At 40.5% G+C, this 19,552-nt stretch overlaps 1 protein-coding gene across 1 annotated transcript in view; it reads right to left on the bottom strand.

The window, feature by feature from the left end:
- Positions 1 to 18,796, bottom strand: part of snx7 (sorting nexin 7) — a 42,794-nt gene extending 23,998 nt beyond the window's left edge. The window contains exons 1-7 of the mRNA XM_061093570.1: positions 18,637 to 18,796; positions 9,853 to 10,041; positions 9,345 to 9,455; positions 8,134 to 8,292; positions 4,498 to 4,696; positions 3,820 to 4,019; positions 322 to 408 (exon numbers count right to left, since the gene is read on the bottom strand). Coding sequence (XP_060949553.1) covers positions 322 to 408; positions 3,820 to 4,019; positions 4,498 to 4,696; positions 8,134 to 8,292; positions 9,345 to 9,455; positions 9,853 to 10,041; positions 18,637 to 18,720 — 1,029 coding nt within the window. The 5' untranslated portion in view covers positions 18,721 to 18,796. The remainder of the gene's footprint in view (positions 1 to 321; positions 409 to 3,819; positions 4,020 to 4,497; positions 4,697 to 8,133; positions 8,293 to 9,344; positions 9,456 to 9,852; positions 10,042 to 18,636) is intronic.
- Between the last annotated feature and the right edge of the window lie 756 nt (positions 18,797 to 19,552).

Raw genomic sequence — 19,552 nt, 5'->3', positions numbered from 1 at the left:
TACTCCACGATTAGCTGCTGGGCTTACAGTATAAAATAATATTGACAGCTCGTATTCCCACTGAGCTGAGGACTGACTTCCAGTCGACAAGCCTGGATATTTAGATAATCCTCCCAGGAAGCCACCCCACCTCCAAATATGAGCTGAGTGTGGCCCTATGGGAGAGCCCACACTACATGCTTCACTTTATTACACCTAATCTCTGGGAAAATGACTGGAGGACACACAAACACCTCGGCTGGCTCAGAGGGACACAGAGAGGGAGGGGGGGGAGTGTGTGCTTCAGATTGTCTGTAAGTGATGATGTGAAATCATACTTACTTCCTCTTGTTCACCTTTTCTGGAAGCCAGAGCCTCATTCTTGGCTTCAAACTCAGCCTGGACGTTGTCTCTGCGTCTCATCACAGTCTAGAAAATACCGGTAAACCGTTACTGATAAAACTTGCTAAAATAATTTTTTTTATCCATCTTGGTGAGTCTGACTACTGCAAATATTTACACAAACATCCTTTAAACGCTCTCTAACATCACTTTCAATGGTGCTAAAAGGAACTGTACAATGACAATGTAAGTGAACGGCCTGGAAGTGTTGTTCTCATCCAAATTATTAAGATATTTCAAGGACATTTCCAATGACATCGTAGTGTATGACTCTACAGCTGCTTTTAGTCATGCACCAATCTCCAGTAATTCTCTGGATGGGGTTGTATGTATGCACGTGAATGTCCAAGTGAGAGCATCCAGACTTCCTGCTGAGTTGTTGTAGCCAGTCCTCTAGTAAAAACTAAAACCTCTACAGCCGTGGCCAAAAGTTTTGAGAATGACACAAATATATATTTTCACAAAGTCTGCTGCCTCATTTTTTATAATGGCAATTTGCATATACTCAAGAATGTTATGAAGTGACCAGATGAATTGCAAAGTCCCTCTTTGCCACAAAATTAACTTAATCCCCAAAAAACCATTTCCACTGCATTTCAGCCCTGCCACAGAAGGACCAGCTGACATCATGTCAGTGATTCTCTTGTTAACACGGGTGAGAGTGTCGACGAGGACAAGTCTGGAGATCACTCTGTCATGCTGATTTAGACAGAATAGCAGACTGGAAGCTTTAAAATGAGAGTGGTGCTTGAAATCATTGTTCTTCCTCTGTTAACCATGGTTACCTGCAAGGAAACACGTGCAGTCATCATTACTTTGCACAAAAAGGGCTTCAGAGGCCAGGATATTGCTGCTAGTAAGATTGCACCTAAATCTACCATTTATCTGATCATCAAGAACTTCAAGGAGAGAGGTTCAATTGTTGGGAAAAGGCTTCAGGGCGCCCAAGGAAGTCCTGCAAGCGCCAGGACCGTCTCCTAAAGTTGATTCAGCTGCAGGATTGGGGCACCACTAGTGCAGAGGTTGCTCAGGAATGGCAGCAGGCAGGTGCAAGTGCATCTGCACGCACAGTGAGGCAAAGACGTTTGGATGATGGCCTGGTGTCAAGAAGGGCAGCAAAGAAGACACTTCTCTCCAGGAAAAACATCAGGGACAGACTGATATTCTGTCAAAGGTACAGGGATTGGACTGCTGAGGACTGGGGTAAAGTCATTTTTTCTGATGAATCCCCTTTCCGATTGTTTGGGGCATCTGGAAAAAAGCTTGTCTGGAGAAGAAAAGATGAGCGCTACCATCAGTCCTGTGTCATGCCAACAGTAAAGCAACCTGAGAACATTCATGTGTGGGGTTGCTTCTCAGCCAAGGGAGAATTACAATTTTGCCAAAGAACACAGCCATGAATAAAGAATGGTACCAAAACATCCTCCGAGAGCCACTTCTCCCAACCATCCAAGAACAGTTTGGTGACGAACAATGCCTTTTCCAGCATGATGGAGCACCTTGCCATGAAGCGAAAGTGATAACTAAGTGGCTCGGGGAATAAAACATCGAAATTTTGGGGCCATGGCCAGGAAACTCCCAAGACGTTAATCCCATTCAGAACTTGTGGGCAATCCTCAAGAGGCGGGTGGACAAACAAAAACCCACGAATTCTGACAAGTTCCAAGCATTTATTATGCAAGAATGGGCTGCCATCAGTCAGGATGTGGCACAGAAGTTAATTGACAGCATGCCAGGTTGAATTGAAGAAGTCTTGAAAAAGAATGGTCAACGCTACAAATATTGACTCTTTGCATAAACTTAATGTAATTGTCAATAAAATCCTTTGACACTTATGAAATGCTTGTAATTATACTTCAGTATACCATAGTAACATCTGATAAAAAGATCTGAAAACACTGAAGCAACACACTTTGTGAAAACCAATACTTGTGTTATTCTCAAAACTTTTGGCCACGGCTGTAGTAAAAAGGAGCACGTTTGAGATTCTTTGCAAGATTCCCACTTCGAGTGGGTGTGCTGTTGAAGCTTTTAATAGGCGACAGACAACAAAACAGAAAAAAAGATTGCAAACATCTTGACATAAAAACGTGCACCGAATTAGAAAACACTAAGGAAGATGTCAAGAAACCTTTTAGGGAGATGAGCGGATGCTGGTAACGAGCTGAGAACAAAAATACATGATTTCTGCAGGGGAATGAATACGTTATGACCACCTTCAGCACCTTCGTTTGCCAAAACCATCCCAGGAAGGAAATGAAAGTGACATTTAGATCAGATCTGAAAGATTCAGCAAATTACAACAATAAAAGAACTAAGAAGCAAAAGGATAGATACTACACACATAAATACTAATCGTTGGGTTATTTATTATAACAACCAGTCTGACAAAGCTTAAATATGATGGTTACACAACTGTTCCTGGTCTCTCTCTCTACTCTGCCCCCCCCCCCTTCTCCCCTCTGTTCCACCCATCCCTCCTCTCTTCACCATTTTGTGTCTTGAGATAATGTATGTTTGGATTCCCCGATATACAAATAAAATGTAAAACTTGTAACTTTTTGAGGCCACTGTGACTTTGAACTTCGGCTAACAAAGTGTCCCCTCACAAGGCAAAAACTGTGCTGTGTGAATACTTGCACAAAATTTTAAAAAATTTGTTTGCTTATGGCCGGCACAGAGGCACAACAAAGCCAAACAAGTGTTGTTAATTGTTATGTTGATTGTGGGAACCAGGCAAAGCTGAAAAGAGCTTTGTCTGTCCTCCACGTCCAAAAATTTAAAAATGCGTGAGTATTACAATCTCTCATCTTCTAGAACCTAAAGTGAAGCGGCTCTATGAATTGCAAGAGATGAGAGATTTGAATTGACTGGTACAAAATGTGCATCCTACTGAGGCCAGTGAAATATTTCTACATCCAATAAGTGGATTAGCACTTAATTCATGTTACCTTCAGGATGAGCTCTGTTCAATAGTTTGCTTTATGACCAAAAAACCTAATAAACAAATAGCATTCCCATTAGCTCCTATTCTCTTTTTTGTTTAGTTCTAATTTGCAAATGATCATGGTAATAAGAGTAATTACTAAACATTAGCTCGTTTACATAGTCAGTGTGAGAATGACCGAATGCTGATGACTTGTTTGACTAGTGGGAAAGTTGACGACTGAACTAAACATGACAGGTGTTGATTTATCATCCTTATATGGAAATGAGCCTTACATGCACAAGCAGATGGTTGTAGAACAGGGGAGATTTACCGTGCTTCACTGCATAAAGCTGTGTATTCCCACCTCTGATGAACATGACAAATCGTATTCGTACAGACAATTCCCACTCACACATGAAGAACTTCTGTGCATCCTTTGATAAATTATGCCATTAGTCTCTCCCTTTGTGGGCTGGGTTTCAGATGTGAGCAGTGTAGTCTAAGCTCACCTTCAGTGTCTCAGCACACAGGATGTACTCGTGCAGGGCAGGGGCCAGGACCTCAGACAGATGCTGGTTGTTCTCTTCTGTTTCCTTACTGCAGCGTTCCACACAGCCGGCCACGGCCTTCAAGGGTTCCCCCAAGTCCCCCTCTGACCCTGCCCACTGGACATACACTGGGCCATACTGCTTCAGCTCATCCAGATACTCTGGAAGCACAGAGGACTTTTAAACAAATTTGATGTTGTATTAATAATGCATATATATAAACATTGTGTTAATAAATCCAGCGCCTCTTAAATCATTGTGGTTTCTTTCCATTGCGATGAACTACCTGGATCACACTCCAACATAGCAGTTATTGGATATTAGTATTATTTCCACCCTATGTGCTGAGCAGAACTCTTTTACTGTGAGTATTTGCAATCACAAAAAAACTAAAGGCTGTCTATAATCTCAATGTTGGTTTTTGTACAATATTTTTGAGTTTGTACAGTGTTTGTGGTTTGGGTTGAAATTCAAAACTGGGTTTAACATTATCATTTATGTGGACGGAATGATGGACATATGGAATTAAAAGTTACCGAGAGACAAAAATGTGTCCAGTCAGAGCTTTTTTTCTCTTCTTTACCTTTACCTTTAAAATATATATAATGTACATTTTTGGTAATACGCATGCTGCAGTACCTCTCTGTTCTTTGATAATCCTTTGGGTGACTTTGTCCACAGAGCAGATCTTGTTGCTGAACTCCTCCACATACTCCTGCATAAAAGTGAACTCCTCTGGGCGGCTCTTCAGGCCTCGTACCGAGTTGGCCACTGACCTCACCGTTTCTCCCATCCTGCTCAGGAACCCTGGACCTTGTTTCTTGTGAGACGTCAGCTCCTGTAGGAGGTCACAGCACAGGGCTTAAATAATATTGGGTACCAGTGTTGAACCAGTTTCAAAATGTTCCTACTTGTTTAATCTCATGTCTAATTGTCAGTCGGTTTTAGCATAAGAGTTGAAGCAGTGGGAATAAGGCATAACCTGAGTCACCCAACAATACACCAACAAACACCTTTAAATTGCTTAGTGGACAATGTCACAATGTCAATTTGCACTTTGGGTAATAAGTAGGGCTGCTCAATTATGGAAAAAATCATAATCACGATTATTTTGGACAATATCAAAATCACGATTATTCAAACGAATATTATGTGCCCTTATTCTGAAGTCAATTTTATTCTTGAAATGACTATAACCGGAAGTACCAGTCACTTCCTGTTCCGGTAATCGCCGATGACGGCTGCATGTCTTATTCCTCAGTGAAACCAGGATATCGGTGCCCGGTTATTCAAACCCTTAATGATGGCAACCCCAACACTATCCAAAAAACACTTTGTAACTGAGAACTTTGAAATGTCCTCATTATTAAATGTCCCCATCTGCCCCTCCACTACAAGCACATAAGCAAACAGACAGAGAGAGAAAGAGAGGGGTGGGCTATGAGGACCATCATCATTTACCCCCGAACCCCGACATTGAACGGGTTCCATACAACAACAAGCGGAAAATCGCGGGCTGATCGCACAGGGAAATGCGGGTCCGGAGTGAACAGCCGGCGGCTGCGCGCTGGAGAATGTGCGCGGCGCGGCCGCTACACTGTGTGCTGCTGCTGCTCGTCGGATTCGAAGAGTTGCGCTGTTTTTTAAACACTGCGACTCTTCGACCACACACACAACTCGCCTCCTTCACTTCACAGCTGCTGGAGAGTGAGTGCCAGACGCAGATAGTCAGCGGGGCCGCGCTGAATGCTTGGGGGGAAGGACTGAATTACGCATCCGCGTGCGTCTCTTTCGAAAAAAAAGTCAAATAATCGTTTCAACTCGATTATAGTAGTTTGGAGATCGTTTGACCCCATAATCGTAATCACGATTATATTTCGATTAATTGAGCAGCCCTAGTAATAAGCTATCTTGGTCATTGCGCCTCTGTGACTAACTGGTAGATAGAATTTATTTTAACTGTTAAAAAAAACATCTTTTCAACATTTTGTAATCAACCCCAGAGCTTTATTGTCAATGCAAGCTAGTGATGCTATAAAATCACCAGACCGACTCATTTCTGTTTCTGCGTTGACCGGGTCCTTGAGATTGGGGCTGCACGATATTAGGAAAGCATGCGATAACGTTGTTGAATGATGATATAACTTGCAATTAATAAACAAATGCAAACAGCCAACAGCTTCGTGCCAAACCCTGTTTTTACAGAGTTTACACTTTTCACTTTATGTGTTGTAGTTTCTTGATTAATATGGTGTCACTGTTGTTCTACAGTCTTGTGCATTACTACCACCTTGAGGACTGGAGTGGAACAGTTTTTTGGTGCTATCACTAGTTCATATATCAGCATAATGATTTACTTAATTTCCCCTGATCTTTAGACAACAGTAGAATAACAGGTGAACAGCAGTCTGCTGGAACCTTAGAATTACTTGAAAAAGTTCCTGAGACTAAAACTTCAAGGTACTTTCATTCAAAACCGTGGCTCTAGTCAGGACCATTTTGAGTTAATAGCGGCTAAGGCAGGGTTGGGAAACATTTTTCTTATCAAGAGTTGTTTAGGTTTTTATAAAATCCCTCAAAGGCCATACTAAATTACTGAAGAAATATCAATAACCTTACTAATAATTAAGCTCTCTCCATTGTGACAGCTGGAACTGCTTCCCTTTGACAATAACAAGCACAGTAAGATGTCACAGCGGATGTTTGTTTCCGCAGAGTGGAAAAACACCAGGGTAACCCCTTTCCGATTTCACATAACAAAGCATAAATTTAGCATGATAATTTGATTTCACATTTGAAAGCTGGGAACCTGATTGGGACAATGCACTTTGATTTTCAGAGTCAAAATCCAACAGCCACTTTCCATCAGTCACTGCGGTTACATGTGTCCGATTGAAACCCGATTTCTGGCGTTGTCCGGTTTCAATCGAAGATCCATGTCATGTAACTCCGCAAATCTAGATTTCTTGTGTCCGACTGAAGTCGGATAACCACCCCCAGATAAGTAGATCGGATTTGGCCGTATATCGGACAACGCGCGCATGTAACTCTGGAAGCTAGACAACAACTGGAGAAGACGTCTTTGCGCATGCTTGAGATCCTGCCCCCCCCTCCCTCCCTGGCCATGACCCGGAAGTCGACACGTAGATAAAATGTCGCTGCCCGGTGCCGGCCGGCACTCGCCATTACCATTCTAATCAAATGCGCCGTTCGCATTCGCAGTACTCCTAGAGTAAACATGCACAACATCATGTAGAGGGACGTAGCTTCACCTTGCTCTCCGTTCGTCATCTTTCTCGCATGCTGAGTTGAAGGCTGTTGTTGTTTATGGTTGCTAGTGGTGACGAGGTCAAGCGGAAATGGCTGTATCACCACTAGCTGTAATGAAAACAGCGCCACCTATCGTAGCGGGGTATGAAATGCTTTCGGACAAGAGTCGGATTTCTCAGTGCCATGTACCCTGAGATAGAGCAGTTAACCCCCCATGGATAGAGAAACCCGATTTCGGCCGAAATCGGGTTTCTGCCATCATGTAAACGTAGTGACTGAAGCTTTGTCTCAATTTGGGGCCCTTAACCTTCGGAGGCTGCATTTGAAGACAGATTGTGTCACAGCGGTTTGACTAGATCAAATTCCAAGGCTTCTCCAAATGCAGCCAAAAGACTTGTCCTTTCACCCCCTTGTAATGGAGTCTCCAACACGTGGATCCTTCCAGGCCCAACATATCCCAGAATTTATTGCGCTTCTGTTTCTCGAGGGGGTGATGGCGGTCAAAAAGTGAGTCGAAAACATCAGAAGATTCTATAAGAACTCAACCGAACAGCTAACGGTACACGTTTAAAAAAAAAATGTTTTATTGAAACCAAGAACTTTTCTGGTTGTTCTCTTGCTAGGCAACGGCTGTAAGGTGATAATCTGGTGCTGCATTAAGAAGACCAGACCATCTCATTTCGGCCAACGGAGACTACACGGCCAATGAAGGATGCAGCAGCTGCATAGACCAGGTCCTCCGAAAGATGCAGCCCCTGAATTGAGACACAGCTTAGGTTCCCCAAAGGTATGTTTTTCATCGCTATTAATTGTTTTACTTCTTCACTGTAGTCTGTTTGTTAAACCACGACTCGTCATCCACCAGATCTCTGCAGTGAGACTAAAGTTAACTAAGTAGATTCTTGAACTGGCGGCTTGTAGCCCTCTACTTTTGATTAACTTAATGATAGAAACAATTGTTGAATGTGCACAGAGACTAGCTTAGTGCATGTGTGCGTGTGTGACCTGTGCAGTGAGGAAGACGTTGAAGTGCTGGCTGAAGGACAGGATGGGATGCTCAGAGATCTTGTTGAGGAAACGGTGCAGAGCTTTTCTTCTGGTCTCGATGAAGTCGTCGTTGAATCGTTCCACCATGCCTTTCATCACAAACTTCTCCGGCAGCGGCTGTGGAAAGACCAAAAGTGTTTCCTAAGTCAAAGAGCCAAACAATGATGTTAATGATGGTGACATAGTTCAACATGGCCAGCACATTAATCGCTCCCCTGCATATAGGGCGTTAAACTTTGATGTTGAGTTGTTGCAGTTAAAACTGACTTATTTTTTTTACTTTGAACGCAATCAATATGCGTTTTCCATTATAAAAGGATTGCCATAAATAATGATATATCTTGACACTTTTCATCGTTTACACTAGTTGTTAAACATGACTCTAGTAAACATCCCTTTTTATATATATTGTATGTCAGACAAAAAAAATCTTACACCCATATTCACATATGTGTAATTTATATAATTTTAAATGTAAAAAAGTGTATAGAAGTAAAAGAGCAATATCAGAAACAAATATGCTTAGAAGGATAAAGGAGTTTGAAGCCAAAGAATAATCTGATTTTCCGCATTAGAGAATCTTGGACTAAATAAATGTTACTTCGGTCCAAATGTTGACACACTTTACATAAAAGGAAAAAGAAAAATAGAGTCCTGTCAGGACCACAGAACCTGCCTTTTTTTCTTTTATCTCATTAATTGATGACTATCTGAACATGAAGAGAATTTCAACAAATAAGATACAAAACTGTTTCAGAAACAACTTATCAAATCTACCTTTAAAGACATGCAATGAGCATGGTCCTGTTTCAGACCCATAAAAAACATAGCCTACCACACTACCCAAGATATCATATAATTTACACCTTAATGGGATTGGGGATAGAAACGTTTTTTTCTGTAACACATGTAATTTCATTTTGTAAAAACATCATATCTTACCTCAACTAAGTTACTCCTCCATTGTCTAATGTAACCAAAACAAAAGTAATGATTCAGAAAATAATTACAGAAGTAAGACTCAAAAAACCCTGAGTGCTTTGGAAAATGTCTGACAGTAAAATCAAGTATGTATGACTTGTGGTAAATGAGCTCTAGTCTCTTCCCAGTGGACTTGTGACGTAGCCCACAGATGTGTTCAGTAGATGATGCGGTGGGCTAATACATACGTGGACAATGAGTGTCGGGTGGTTTTCCTCCAGTCTGCTCCTGAGCCACAAGAAGTCCTGGTAGCGTCGGTATACCTCATACTCACTGGAGTCAAACTCACTCCGCGTGGTCTGCAGAAAGAAGCTGCAAATCACTACCCAATCACCACGCTGCACAGCCTACAAGACTGATGTCAATCTTCGGATTTTCACAAAATCAAAGAAATATGACGTTTTTCCTGTTCTATGAAAGTAATAACATGTTATGGTGCTGGTGTGGGGATTACACAGGGATGGAAACAGAGGGAGCAGTGTCTCAGTCTTTAACCTACACCTTATAAAGATCAAATAAATTATTGGTGATCATATGGAAGGAAATAACATGGTCATGATGTCATTATGACGTATAGTGTAGTAATTAACAAATTTTGCAACCAATAGAGACAACAACTTCTGATTGTTGGTTGCCTCAACTGTAGCTTCTAATGAACCATTCCCAAAGTATCTTTCCATGTCATTACATTCTCACCTTGGTCAGGACCCTGTACATGATGAAGGTCTCGATGGCAGTGACCTGGCTCTCCGGGTTGTCGACAATGATGAAGATGTCTTTGGTGTTAGTGTCCTGCTGCTCTTCCTCATCCTCCTCCAGTCTGTACTGGTTGACCATGGAGCTGGGAGAGTTGGGCATGGAGCTTCCATCTGCCAGGGATGTGTTCTGAACCAGTGAGGCAATGACACTGTAAGTGTTCAGTTGATTTCCATGTGAACAGCAAAGAGCAACATCATGACTGTTTTCAAAGAGATACTCAACATATATGACATTGTCCATATGTGTAAGTCACAGTGTATCTGTGACAGCTTGCTGTTTAACTTACCTCTGACTGTTTAACAAGTTTGCGTTTGGTCTAATAACACAGGTATGAACAAGGATACTAGCAATCCCCAATATACAGCACATTTATCACTTCCTGCATGTGCTCCACTTTCACTGTGCCATTCATGGTTCTTGACTGTTAAAAATGTGCTTGACATAACTTTTCTAAACCAAATGTAGAAATGCTTTACATTCTTGCCAGGAAAATGCCATAGAAGCTCTGATATCACATCGTATTACCAAACAACGTTCATAAAGTTGAGCATGTGAGAAAAAAAGACTGAGCTGACCAAGTGGTTTGATGCAAAACTGGAAAATCAGGAAATGTATCCAAGACAAGCTTTTTCCTTCCTTCACTTCTGACTGGACAGAGAGGAAAGGAAGTGCTGCAGCTGATGGGATCAGTAACCCCACAACATGATTTGGTTGTCTTTTAGCGTGACTATTATGCATTGTTATGACCGTTTCATAAACATTCACCCAATATTGGTGGGATGTTGTATGTATTTATGGTCACTAGCATCTCTGCTAGAGGTGACTAGATCATCTGGTAATAACAATATGACATTAATACAGGGAACAGAGTAACCTATTCTTTCCCAGCTGCTTTAGCAAATATAATTTGGCTTCGTCTGATCTGTACTGCCAAAACACCATCAAAGCAAGCTTGATTGGACTTAAAAAAAAACGTTTGGTTGAAGTGTCACTGTTTTCAAAATACACAAAGGTATATTATTATTTGGCGCTATACAAAAAAAATTGAATTGAATAACAAATGACCTACCTTATATTACATTTATATGCTTTGTCTATATTGACATGAAGGGAAAGAATTCACACTTAGCAGGTCACTATGTTTATTTATTTCCTTTTCTTGCATCTACCCAGCCAACACTTCAGTGGTTAAAACAACCGTTTTGATTAGAGTAGTTTTAAAAGAGCAGTTACCACCAAACTACAGGCACAAGCTAAATGCATCCATCCATAACAGTGAATTCAATGAAGGTGTCAAGGGGGAAAACTGCACATGTTTATTAAATTTGATTTTTACAGCGCCAAATCATAATATATATTATCTCAAGGCACTTGACATAGAAGGTTTATAGATGCTTTGAGCATAAAAATCATGACACATGGCATACTGTCTGTTTAATCATTATAGGTGTTCAAACAACAAGTCAGAATTTGAAAGATGTTGTGTCAATAATGATTTCTTGGCTTGTCTAATAACACTCTACAGTCTCCAGTGATTGGCTAATGGTCCTGGCTTCATTGACATTGTTGAATCTAGATAGTAAAGCCTCTTTATCAAAACCAAATACAATTTTCACTTTTTCCTCACAGCACAACTATTGTTTCTCAAGTATTCTCTTCTGAAACGCATACATTAGTTAGACGCAATTAGAAGTCTTAATGAGCAGTTCAGGTTTAACCCACAGCCAAAGCACATCTTGAAAACTCAATCAGGCCAAGTGTTGGTCTACCCCAGATGTTTTTGTATTTTGTAAATTGGATAATTTCTACTCAGATTAACACGGCAGCCAAAATTATAACTAATAAGGTTCTTTACAAAGTAAGTGGCTGATTACAGTATATTTTAGATTACTGTGACTATTCCGACTTTCAGAACTGAGGATTGTGCACCTATAGTTCATTTTTGACTGCTAACTCTGCGAGCCATCTGGACCCTTTTCAATTTGTAAACCTATGCAGATGTTGTGCGGAGCAAGAATTGAATGAAGCAAAAAAAAAATCAGTAACACATGTACTGTATAACTTTGTTTATCTACAGGTGCTGAACCTATTACCTGTCACACTGACTATATTCACTTCAGACAGAAACTATTGCTATCCTTAACTCTGAACCCACTGTAACAGAAGCATCAACAGGAGAATAAGCATTGATTCAAGAATAGAATGTTCCAAGCAAGAAATAGTAGCAAGGTCAAAGCTGACTGCAGCGACAGCACTCATTTTACATGATGAAAGCTTCATGCATGCATCAATCTCCAGTACCTTAACCCTTGTGCTTTGTGTGATGAATGGGTCAAATTGAGACGTGTCAAATTTGGACTAAAGCAAACACAATTTAAAAATGTTTGTAGAGCTTGAAATCAGCTTGATTTCTGTGAAAAACACAATAAATTATGAAGTACGGATACTCCCACACATTCATGGCCTTCATACAATGTTAAGGTCAATGTGACATAAATATTCACACAGAGAGAAACTCACTCACTCAATGTTTAGTACTAGCTACTATTATTAATAACAATAAACTCAAAATCGTACTTTTTGCGATAGCATAAATTAAAATTTAAAATGTGTCTTTTTTAACTCATTTTTTAAATTTTAGATGAAAGAAATTGAAAGATTGACTAATGTAAAGAAATAATTGCTAGATTAATCAATGAAATGGTTATTCAGTTTTCCTTGTAGGAACAAGCCTTTTTTCACAGTGGACTGTTGTCACTCAAATGATACAGTTTATGCAAACAGTGGGGAATTAAAAGTGAGCTGCCTGCAGGCCTGTTTCCTGTAACAACAGCCAAGAAGCTGCTGAGGTCAGCAGTCATGCCTCGCTCCATGACAAACACATCATGACTTTTCTCTCCCTGATAACTTGGTTATCATGTGATCATACATATGCAACAGGGATCTCTCACTCTATCTCTTGTTGAAAAGCCCATAGTCTCCCATCAGCGTTGTTGGAAATGCAGAAATATCTTGTATAGTTGACCTTTACTGAAAACAGCTAAATTTTTCCAAATTATATTCAAGAGGAACCATGACCAACATCAGTGTCTTTGGGATTAAGTGGTTGTTATGGTAACAGTCTGAGGTGAGGGGGAAACAGTGATTTCTATCTGTTACCGTTAAGTGTTTCCAGAGCCATGTAGAGAGTGTGTTGCCACCACAGTTAAATGTAAAGTTAACTAGGCACTTGTTTATGTTGCCTGTAAGATGGAAAACTATTTAAGTACACCAAGATGAGGCACCAAAATCTACGCTGTGATTCGGTCTGGTAGGTACTGGACATCTAGGAACTAGATTGACACTGAATTTCGGTACCTAATGCTAATTACCACTCAAAAGAGTGAGGCTTTCCAATGTTGAGCTAATTTAAGCAAGGGGTGGGACTGACCTCTAGAGAGAGTGGGGATTATGAGTGTGAGGATTGTGAAGGTTAATTAAGCAGTGTAAAGTGATTAATAGAATACAATAATTTACAACTTTGCAGAGGTTATGTTTACAAATTCTCATTTTACTCCCCTCAGTATGATGTCCATTTTAATCTAAGGAAGATTTGTTTGAAGATATTTTGTCGGGGGAGGTTTAGTCTGAGGGAGAATTTCCTAATGCTGGTTTGTCTGGGTCCATTTTGTCTGAGGCGGTTTTGTCAGGTGCCATTTGGTCTTAGGAAGTACTGTCTGAAGAAGTTTTGTCTGAGGAAGTATTGTCAGAGAACATTTTGACAGACGTTCCATGGTGCAATTCTTATGAACTTATGGTCAGGCCCTCGCAGTCTGCATGCAGTGTGTTAGGAATTTCAAACTTTTAACTATAGGTTGTGTCTGAAAGAACTCTTAATAATAAAGCTAGAGGTAGTTTTAGCTAGATATAATGCACATACAAATTAATTTAATAACTGTTGCTGTTTAGTGCCAAAAATGTATCTTTTAGTTGTCCTCATAATTAACTTCTTGGATATTAAAGCATATTTTCATTAGCTGTATTCAACATCAGACAGAATTCAAGGAGCTGTCCTTTCTGGGGCAAAGTCAGTATGACATTGTTTAGTTTCGAGGATGCGAATGTTTACACATTCACAGTCAAGATTGTTTTGATGGAGCAGACACACAATAACACAATAATAGTTTCTCAAACCATAATGAATGACTCTTTTCATAAAGGCGGAAGGGGAGGTAGGAGCAGTGGGTCAACTACATTACCTTATACAAATCATTATTTTCAACCTTTCGATTATCATATTTAATATTTGGAATTTTCTAATAATGTTTGTGCGTCACAAGGATGGCCAGTCTAACAGCTGTCCTGATAGGAGAGTCGAAGAGAGTTTTGTTATGGTTAAGTTGGTGCAGCCAAGATGGCTAGAGCAAGACACTTTCTACTCAAGGCTGAATTACGAGACAACATCAGACTGTCAGGGTAGATAGAGTTGCCCTAGCAACCGGTAGAGTAGCGTAGGTGCATGACGGAGAGCTGCTCCCTGTCACTTCCTGGATTCGGTGACTAGAGGCGTGGGACTGCGGCTGGACCAATAAGGGAGATCCAAAGTGATTTGCGGTGACTCCCCTCCAAATATTCATAACCAATCACATCAAATCTACTTTTATAACTATACCAAACCCCTTCTGTTCGGGGCCATTTTCATCTTCCTACTGCTAACTTAATTAGTATAGGCTGTGATAATTGTCCATAGCTATGAATAACTTTTCATTGTATCTTTAAATAAAACATTTGATTGAACCAAAATCTTGGATCGGCTTTTCTCATTATATAGGATAAAACAACACGTCTTAACAAGTGCTACGGCTGTAGTGTAGTTGTTGAAGGTTAGTTGACATGGCTTGGTATTGAATTATGCGTTAAATATATTACAGTCAACTTCACCAACTTCCTGTAAATTTAGGGTATTGGTCCAAGAAGCCTTTTTGTAAGTCTGGCCATGATATATATACCTACTGATTTTCATACAAGATTCATAACCCATCATCGACCATGTCTAAAGGGTCTTCTGACCTAATTTCAGCTCGATTTGGTCAACCTGCTAGGAGGAGTACATCACAATATTAAACATGACCGCTTAATCCAAAATAGCTGACTTCCTGTTAGGTTTGGAAAAGGGCTCTCTAGACATTTTGTAGGTCTGGTACGTCATACATATGACCCAAAATGTTCATGCATTGTTGTGTTAATTGGGAACTCCAATGCCTGAAAACCATTTCACATGTAGATCTCTCAAACATCTGCATTTTGTCCAAAGTTTCAGCAAATGTGATGCATGGTTAAGCCACCAAATATGCAATTCATTGGGAGGAGACATACATAACGATTCCTTCAGTTTCAATAGGGTCGTCGCAGAGGTTGCTGCTAATTAGCACTTTTGAGTTGTTATGGTGAAAACAGTTAGTCCAATAGAAAAGCAAGGTGAGCTCTTCTATGTTTCCACAAACTTCTTAGAAAAATATCTGACACTTCAGCTACTACATGTTCACCAGTTGCTCCCTTACTAACTGTTGTTTAGTGCTGAGCAGGTGTGTGCACAAAGGATCATAAAAGCTTTTCTATAAAAACAGCTGTCTGACAAAATGAGACCTGGGTGTTAACACTGGGTCTTCTTTATATTTTATGAAGACTGTAGCATTTTGACTATTTTGTAATTGATTCACTATAGAAAGATGAACAAATTGATAATTAATGTGCATATTAGTTACAGCACTACATCAGCTAGACCTATTTCCATTTTGTTAACATGCAAATTAATGCAAATATTGACCCTAACTTTTTTGCCAGTGGCAAAGAGGAAGGTACTGTTTGACAGACTTGACCATGGAAGATGTGGCTGGATATGTCATTGGAGGATCACATTGGACACATGTCATTAACCTATCTAATGTGATGGCTAAAACTGCTGCTGTTTGTCTGTTAGGTATCTGATTTCAGATGGCAATGATGATGCTACTTGCATCTGGTACATACACTTTACATAAATACAGTTTATAGAACCTGAGATGTTGCATAATTTGTTTGTTTATAGCTTCATGATTTCATGTTGTAAGGAGCATCAGCTCTTTTCACATCTGATAGCTTAACAAATATTGTCCTTGACTTATGTTTACCTTCCATATTCTGACACCTATTGCCAAATACCTGAAGGGGTTTTGCACTTTTACCTGAATATTCAAATGTCAAAGCAGGTGTCTGTTCTGGCAGAGTAAGAACAATGGATGGTGTTTGCACATAATGTACACTCATCATTTTAACCAGCAGAAGTAGCTCCACAGCAGCAACTGAGGTCCTACAAATTCTCCTTCTGAATGAGGTTTCAGCATCTTAGCTCAGAATCAGAATTCAGAATGTGGTCCTGTGAAAGCTGCTTGCAGGACACCCAAATTCAGTTGAGGAGCGTTCATTTAAACCAAAAGCATTTGTGCTTCCACCTCATCTAATTTACCTGACACTGGGGGAAAGGCTGCATGATTCCAGCTGTGCTGACACTCTGGATTCTCTTTTTAATCATTACTAGAAACACTGACTTGTCTTTTACTACAAAAAAAATAATTGTCAGTTCTATTTTTCTTTACTGGCCAGTCCCCATGGTGCTTGTGTGAAATGTTAGGTATTCATCTGTGACCTGATAGGTGCACAGACACTGTACCTGGTCTAGTGGAGTTTTGATTTGTGACCAAATTTTGATCAAGATCTGTTTGAGACCTCCTTTGGTTCACATTGTGACCTCACATAAATCGAGCTCAGGAGAAACACAGACACAAAGAAATACACTGAATAAAGCCATTCACCCTTATCCTGCAACTTTGCTAAAGCCCTCAGATTATGTTCATTCATCAGCGATTATCACATCGAATACTCTATGGGAATGTATTGATTCATAGTAGATATCCAAATCATAGACTAAAGGCCAATTTATGCCTCTCCGTTTTTTCTATTACGGACAGATAAGACCGCCCTATCCGTCGTGAAACGTCCTCTCCGAGGGCTTCGGACAGCTTTTCGCACACGTCTGATTTTTCTAACTATCCGTCTTCATGTTGGAGACCCGACGGACCGCTCTTGGCTGTGATTGGTCCGCGAACGACATCATTTCCGTATGACGTCATTTCCGTATTTCCGGACCTCAAACTTCCTGTTTACATGTAGCAACAAACACGAACACAACTATGATTCTACGATTAATGTGACGTGTGTTAAGCCAGCGGAGTTGTCCGGCTGACGGTGGCTCGTTAGAGCACTGAGGGCATGTGTGCACGGTCACATACGGTTATAACGAGCTTTCAAAACGGCGCTAGCAGGCTAGGCTAGCGGGCTAGGCTAGCCACCATGCTAACTGCGGTGGTAACAGTGCAAGAACCCGCCGTCACGACTTTAATTCCACTTCTATCATGACACTGTTTCTATAATACCGTCAGGTTAGAAGCAAACACTGGATAGTAGTAGTTAGTGTCGGGAGTCCCTGCTGACTGTGTGTGGAAGCTGGGGGGAGCTAGGTCCGTGTAGCTTCTAGCTACATGTAGCCTCAAGCAGATTCAAGCTGTGGAATCAGCAACACAGTTCGGAAACAAGACCGGGGAACCGCTGCGCTAAGAAACGATTACATCAGCATTTTGACCCGCTGGGTGTCACTTTATTTAGTTCTGTTAGTTGCCATGGTTCAGTGTGTGGGACGCAAGCTAACATGTAAACAGAGACACGTGGACTTCTTCTTCCCAAATGGGGTAGGCTTCTCTGAGCTCGTCTTCCGTTGCGCCACCTATGGGTTTGGCGGTGAATTTTTTCCGGACGTAGACTGACGGAGAAGTAAAAATCAAAAAGACTCTTTGTCTCCCGCTGAGACCTCTCCGAGAAACGGACATGTAGTAGTATATAAGAGCCTTTAGGCATCAGTTCTTAGGATATAATTTCAAACTTCTTAACAACTTTTAGATCCATGTCTCTGACATACTGACCTAAAATGCATAAATATGAAGCCAGAGGTGGAAAAATGGCTTATTACTTGTTTAAGTGAAGTACTAGCGACTTTCAAATTCCATATAGAAATGGAAAGTGTACCCGTATTCAGTACAATACAGTAACAACGTAAACAATTACATCCATTATACTTGATACATAAAACATTAATCATGGCCTTTCAAAGATGTATTACATCATTTAAATTATGCAGCTACATCATCTACTAACAACCACCGATTCAACCAACCGCGGGGATTCAAGTTCAAATACATTTGCCACAGGTAAAGCTGGTCAAAGAGTTAAAAACACTAAAGCCGGAATGAAAAGGAGAACCTAAAGATTAGTCAAGGTACTTTTAAGTGCGTTTCTAAACGTGCAAAGTTTTGTTACATGTCAAATAAACTTAAAACTGCTGAAAAACTGAATGGAGTGTGGTGTTGGTTTCTCCAAAACCACACTCAACACCACACTAATAGGCAGACAGGACAGTCGGGTCCTAAGGTCAGCTCATCAGCTGATCCAGGACCTGTGGTTTCCGTGTTTCTCTACGTGACGATACACGGAAACTATTTAAACACACAGAGGAGTAACTTACAATCTTCTTCTACAATCTGACGTTAAAGCGGTTAGTCAATGAGGTGAGTCGAATCCACGTAGCAACGAAGCCAGTGGAACAATCTGAGCGTCCGAAGCTCTCGGGTTCTGCTGAGCTTGTGTGTTTACCTTGCTGAAAACCTCCAGGTCTTCGTCCTCGTCCAGGTCCAACATGTGTCCGGAGAAGTCCGCGGGGACTGTCTGCCCGCTCATCGCACTCTCAAACTTTCTAGATGAAGTGAACTCATCAGACAGACCTGAGAGAAAACTACCACAACTTCAGAGCAGCGGAAACACACGGGGAGTGACTGAGGGCTGCACTTCCTCTGATACACTTCAAAATAAAAGCCACACAGCTACACCCAATCTGAGTGTAACGATTCATTAGTCACCTCAATTATTTGTCTTGTTTGTTTGTTTTTGACGTTCAGGCTCTTGTAATTGGATGCTAGTGTATACACACGTTCTAACAATAGGACAATCGAAGTATCAGTTTTTTTTATTTTAAACAAGATACCAGGACAAAAATATCTGTCTAGAAGTTTATGTTGTACTACAACAGTTGACGGAGCCACCTCTTGACAATCTTTTTGATGTACCTTAAGAACCATTGCAGGACATCGGGTTGTTTTCCACACCATTTTATTTACAATAACAAAAACAGCATCAGGGAATTCTGGGTTCAAATTTGAATATACAGTAGTTCATTTAAGATTTTCAGTAGAGGAGGAAATATATATTTTCCTTTTAGAATGTTTTATTGTATTTGATTGGCTAATGTGAATTCCCAGTGAAACAATAGTTCATATGAAGTGATGAAATGATAAAAAGTGAATTTGGTGTGTGTTGAGGGATTGACCTGTCCAGTCTCAGTGTGTAGGGTTTAACAGGATCTGCTCCAAGAAAGGATACTCAGTCATAACTATTGAGTATCTTTGGTTAAACTTGAGGCATGTTCTTTATTTAGTAGTTTAAAGTAATGCTTTTATTTTCACAAAAATAAAAGTACTTCTGGTGTACTTTTGGTGATATTATCGCTCTTGAT

Source organism: Limanda limanda, chromosome 20 (assembly GCF_963576545.1).
Source record: "Limanda limanda chromosome 20, fLimLim1.1, whole genome shotgun sequence".
Taxonomy (NCBI): domain Eukaryota; kingdom Metazoa; phylum Chordata; class Actinopteri; order Pleuronectiformes; family Pleuronectidae; genus Limanda; species Limanda limanda.
This window is presented reverse-complemented; position numbering and strand designations above follow the sequence as displayed.